The 6,110-nt window shown below is 48.5% G+C and overlaps 1 protein-coding gene across 1 annotated transcript in view; it reads left to right on the forward strand.

Moving 5' to 3' along the window:
* Nucleotides 1-2,544: 2,544 nt before the first annotated feature.
* The window catches only part of LOC111965587 (gamma-aminobutyric acid receptor subunit beta-2-like), a 51,593-nt gene continuing 48,027 nt past the window's right edge, over nucleotides 2,545-6,110 (forward strand). Inside the window, exon 1 of the mRNA XM_070444165.1 lies at nucleotides 2,545-2,584. Coding sequence (XP_070300266.1) covers nucleotides 2,545-2,584 — 40 coding nt within the window. The remainder of the gene's footprint in view (nucleotides 2,585-6,110) is intronic.

A 6,110-nucleotide genomic window follows, 5' to 3' on the forward strand; every position in this document is an offset into this window, starting at 1 on the left:
AGAGAGAGAGAGAGAGAGAGAGAGAGAGAAGAGAGAGAGAGAGAGAGAGAGAGAGAGAGAGAGAGAAAGAGAGAGAAGAGAGAAGAGAGAGAAGAGAGAGAGAGAGAGAGAGAGAGAGAGAGAGAGAGAGAGAGAGAGAACAGAGAGAGAGAGAGAGAGACAGAGAGAGAGAGAGAGACGAGAGAGAGAGAGACAGAGAAAGAGAGAGACAGAGAGAGAGAGAGACAGCAGAGAAGAGAGACAGAGAGAGAGAGAGAGAGAGACAGAAGAGAGAGAGAGACAGAGAGAGAGAGAGAGAGAGAGAGAGAAACATTAATTTCATTAAAACCTCACCCCCGCCTTAAAACAAAACACCAAAATATATCCTATACTGTATACATGTACATACTCACCTTTCCCTCTACCACACGATACAAAACAACACAACATATACAATAACCAAAACCTCACCATTTCTACAACCATATATCAAAAACATCTTCCAGCTATACAGACAGCCCTCAACACAAAATCTCCTGAAACATCTCCACACGTTTATCAGTTTTACAGAACTCAAATTCCACCCTAAAGGCGGGCAGAGACCATCACCATTAAATCAATAGTTTGGGACGGCCTGTTCCTCCTTGTTAGCCAAATAGACAACTTTGCCTGAGCACACAGAAAATTCAACAAAACACATTTGGCCTTTTCCATATTTGAATACCTGTACCCCATTATAAACATCCCAACAGTAAAAACCACCCCCAACCTCTCACACAGACATTTCAACAGAGACATGAATGGCATTAACCTGGCACACACAGAAAACACATGAATCACAGTTTCTCTCATAACGCAGAAAGGACACCCCTGCCCGACTCCCGGTTCAACCCGTACCAACCAGCTGTTAGTGGACAGGGCTCCATGAAGAACCTTCCACTGGAGGTCCCCTGACCTCCATCTAAAACCCACCATACTCTCCGCCCCACATATCCCCTGCCACTGATGTGCCTTCACTCCTGTTTGGCTCCTAATGTTCCTCATCTTAATGCAGAGGTTGTAGAGGGCTTTACCTCCCACCCCCTCAAACTCCCCCAGGCTCGGAGTGTTAAAATCTAACAAGTCCTCCAGACCCCCTTGCCAGTCTCCAGTCTCTGCCGTCACCTGCAGTGGCGGAAAYATTGGTGGCCCCTCYCCCTTTGGCCWCTCAAACACCCMCCTTACYGGCTCAGACAGTGCCTCCTGGACCTCCTCCAGGAATCTCTCCAGCAGCCTAAGAGACGTTATTCCTGTTTGTTGCGCCAAGACCTCCGGGGTTTTCCACCCCTCCTCTCCCAGCAGTCGCTGGTCACCCAGCCTTAGTAAACCCACTGCCATCAGTTCCCTCTGCAGGGTGGCCGACTTAACCGATCTCATAGGGATGGCTGGGTTGTGGAATATAGGCTCCTCCCACACCCACAGCCCAAGCTCCACAGCCCCTTCTCCTGTGGGCCTTAGCAGCTGCCAGGCCTTCAGCACTGCAGAGGAAAAGTCTGAGAGACCTGCTGTACTCAGCCTCTCCAGCTTCATGAGGAACAGCTGCCGGTCCAACCCTAATCCGCCAGCTCTCCTCAGCAGCGTGCATGCTGGTTCCCTCCAGCCAACATCAGTATAGTACAGCAGTCTCTGCGCCGCCTTTAGWCAGAATGCAGCCACCCTGCTCTCCAGTTCCACCAGGCCTTGTCCTCCTTCGTGGACGGTCATGTACAACACTGCCGCCCTCAGCCAGTGATGGCCCAACCAGAAAAAGTACACCAGCTTGCGTTGCAGGTCTGCGAGCAGACCGGCGGGGGGGTTGAGGACAGCCAGTTTATGCCACAGGGAAGATGCCACCAGGTTGTTGATTATCAGCACCCTCCCTCTATATGACACTTGGGACAGGAGCCACCTCCGCCTGGCCAGTCTTGACACCACTGCCTGTAACAGCCCCTCCCAGTTCTACCTGACCCACCTCTCTGAGCCCAGATACACCCCCAACCTTTTAAGCCCTTCACAACCCCACTCCAAGCCCCCTGAAAGCAGAGGAGGGGCCCTATCCCCCCATGCCCCACATAACAGAGCTTTCTCTTGCCCCAGTTTACCTTAGCTGACGAAGCTCCCTCGTACACCTTCAGACTAGTCTCTGTGCCTGCATATCCTTACCATCCCTGGCCATCTCAGAAACGTCATCTGCATACGCTGACACTGCTATGCCTGTCAACACACCCATGCCTGTCCAGCACACTCCCTGCAGTCTCCTGTGTAGCAGGCCCAAAAAAGGGTTCAATGGCTAGTGTAGATAACTGCCCCGATAGAGGGCATCCTTGTCTAATGCCCCGCCTCACCCAGACTGGCCTACTGAGCACCCCTCGCACCTTGACCATACATGACGCCCCAGCATACAACATCTTCACACAGGTCAAAAACCTTTCCCCAAACACAGACATCACATTAAACAGATACTCATGATCCACTCTATTAAAAGCCTTCTCTTGATCTAAAGAGACCAGTCCAAAGTTCACATTAGAACCTCTCGACAAGTCCAACATGTCCCTGATTAAGAAGTTGTCCGTGATTGAGCGTCTCGGTACACAATATGTTTGGTCCTTATGTACAATCGAGTCCAGATGGGACTTCAGTCTGTTAGAGAGGACCTTGGCAAATTTATTGTAGTCTGCACAGAGCAATGCCACAGGCCTCCAGTTCTTAAGTTCACACAAGTCCCCTTTTTTGGGCAGGAGAGTCAGAGCCGCCCGACGGCAGCTCATCGGCAACTCTCCTACCCCGACGCACTCACGCAACACGCAAAAAAAGTCCAGTCCAATTATTCCCCAGAATTGTTTATAAAACTCCACTGGGAGCCCATCGACCCCCGGTGCACGACCGGGGGACATCTGGGTTACGGCCTCTGCCAGTTCATGGGACAACAGAGGAATGTCCATTTCATCCCTCTGTGCCAGAGAGAGGTTAGGGAGTTCTGTGAACAAGACCTGAGCACACATAGGATCACACAGTTCTGCCCTATACAACTCAGTATAAAACACCACAGTTCACTCCCACATCTCCCTCACCACAGAGGTCACCCGCCCAGCCGTAGACAATGCATACCCTTGGCTTCACCGCTCTCTCTTTCCAAAACAAATAAGAAGGAGCTAGGAGCTTCCATCTCCTTGAGCATGGAGAACCTAGCTCTTACAAGTGCTCTCTTTGCTTTAACCTGGAAAAAACTGCCCAGGTCCCTACGTAATTCTGCTAAATTAGCCTGGAGGCCTGCGTTGCCTTGCCCCACCATCTCAGTAATACTACGCTTGAGTGTCCCCAATACTCTCCTAGCCTCTGAGGATTAGAGAGCTGTATACTGTTGACAGAAAAGCCAAATTTGGACTTTCACCACATCCCGCCATACTCCTCTCTTCGCTGCCTCTGTAAACCTGTCCAAGAAGTGACATCTTGTAAGAGCTTTACATTGAACTTCCAAGATGCCTGCTGAGGCCTTGCTGGATTAGACAGCCGAGCCATGGTTATGGGGTGATCTGAAAACCCCACCAGGAGAATGGTAGCACCCAACAGCCTATTGCTCTGATTCCTGGACATGTAAAAACGATCACGTCGGGCTGCACTCACCCTAGCCCCAAAAAACTTCACCCATGTATACTGTCTTGTGTTGSGGTGTTTAGTTCTCCAAACATCCATTAGGTCGAACTGATTAATGATGTCCCTTAACATTCCCACTGACCCTGAATGAGGCTCTTCCCCATTTCTGTCTTTCGTAAAATCCATTGTACAGTTCCAGTCCCCGCCGACCACCAGCGTCTCCTCAGGCGCTACCTGTGAGAGTTCCTGTCTAAGACCCCCCAAATAGAACCCCCCCTCTCTCTTCGTGTTAGGCGCATACACATTTATAAAGACAAAACCCATGTTGGTAATTTCTGCTTTTACAACAAGCAGCCTACCCCTACACACCTCCTTTGAGGAGCACATTTTTACAGACAGACCCGGTACAAAAAGGACTGCCACCCCTGCACTAAAATGTGTCCCATGTCTCAACACACTTGCCCCTTTCCAACAGAGCCCCCAATCGACTTCATTCACCACATCACTATGCGTGTCACGCCCTGGCCTTAGTATTCTTTGTTTTCTTAATTATTTTGGTTAGGTCAGGGTGTGACATGGGGAATGTATGTGGGTTTTGTAGTGTCTAGGGTGGTTGTAAGGTTTAGGGGGTTTATTAGAGTAGTTGGGTTTATGTTTAGTATAGTAGTCTAGCTGTKTCTATGGTTGAGTGTAGGTATCTAGGAAAGTCTATGGTTGCCTGAATTGGGTCTCAATTAGAGACAGCTGGTTATTGTTGTCTCTGATTGGGAGCCATATTTAAGGCAACCATAGGCTTTAGCTGGTTGTGGGGAATTGTCTATGTTGAACGTTTGTAGCCTGTGTGTGTGCACTACGTTTATAGCTTCACGGTCGTTTGTTGTTTTTGTATAGTTTGTAATAGTGTTTCGTTTCATGTTCATCTTCGTAGTAAAAAATAAAAGAAGATGGCTTATTTTCCACATGCTGCGTTTTGGTCCGTCTCTCCTCCACACGATCGTGACAATGCGTCTCCTGCAGAAACAACACCTGTACTTTTTTTGTTTTATATATTCACCCAAAACACTCCTCTTTCCCGCATCTCTGGCGCCATTTATATTAAACGAACCTACCCGAAGAGTCTCCATAAGAAGTGGGAGAAAAGCCAGCAAAGAAAGAGACCAATAGCAAAGCTCAAAAAGCCCCAGTGCCAGAAAGAAACTCTACAAATCAAATCAATTTTWTTTTTTTATTAGTCACATACACATGGTTAGCAGATGTTAATGCGAGTGTAGCGAAATGCTTGTGCTTCTAGTTCCGACAATGCAGTAATAACCAACAGTAATCTAACCTAACAATTCCACACTACTACCTTACACACACACACAAGTGTAAAGGGATAAAGAATATGTACATAAAGATATATGAATGAGTGGTGGTACAGAACGGCATGGCAGATGCAGTAGATGGTATAGAGTACGGTATATACGCCGGTAATCTTAGGTTTCATTACATACAGTCGGGAGGAACTACTGAATATACGATTAACGTCAACTCATCATCGTTCCTACCAGGAATATGACTTTCCCGAAACGGATCCAGTGTTTTGCCTTCCACCCAATACAATGGATCTGATCCCGCCGGCGCCCTGTGCGACGCCGAAAAAGGGGAAAACGTGGCGGTCTCGTGGTCAGGCTTCGGAGACGGGCACATCGCGCTCCACTCCCTAGCATACTACTCGCCAATGTCCAGTCTCTTGACAATAAGGTTTGATGAAATCCGAGCACGGGTAGCATTCCAGAGAGACATCAGGGATTGCAACGTGCTCTGCTTCACGGAAACATGGCTAACTCAAGGGACGCTAACGGAGTCGGTGCAGCCAGCTGGTTTCTTCATGCATCGCGCCGACAGAAACAAACATCTTTCCGTAAGAAGAGGGGCGGGGGGGTATGCCTTATGATTAACGAGAAGTGGTGTGATCATCATAACAACCCACAAGAACTCAAGTCGTTCTGTTCACCTGATCTAGAACTCCTCACAATCAAATGTCGACCGCATTATCTACCAAGGGAATTCTCGTCAATCATAATCACAGCCGTATACATTCCCCCCCAAGCAGACACATCGATGGCCCTGAAACGAACTTTATCTGACTCTTTGTAAACTGGAAACCCACACACCCTGAGGCTGCATTCATCGTAGCTGGGATTTTAACAAGGCTAATCTAAAAACAAAACTCCCTAAATTCTATCAGCATATCGATTGTGCTACCAGGGCTGGAAAAACACCAGACCATTGTTATACTAATTTCCGCGACGCTTATAAGGCCCTCCCCCGCCCCCCTTTCGGAAAAGCTGACCGACTCCATTTTGTTGATTCCAGCCTACAAACAGAAACTCAAAACAACAAGCTCCCGCGCTCAGGTCTGTTCAACGCTGGTCCGACCAATCTGAATCCACGCTTCAAGACTGCTTCGATCACGCGGATGGAATATGTGTTCCGCATCGCGTCCAACAACAATATTGACGAATATGCTGTGATAG

The sequence above is a fragment of the Salvelinus sp. IW2-2015 genome, linkage group LG6.2 (genome assembly GCF_002910315.2).
Source record: "Salvelinus sp. IW2-2015 linkage group LG6.2, ASM291031v2, whole genome shotgun sequence".
In the NCBI taxonomy this organism is placed as follows: domain Eukaryota; kingdom Metazoa; phylum Chordata; class Actinopteri; order Salmoniformes; family Salmonidae; genus Salvelinus; species Salvelinus sp. IW2-2015.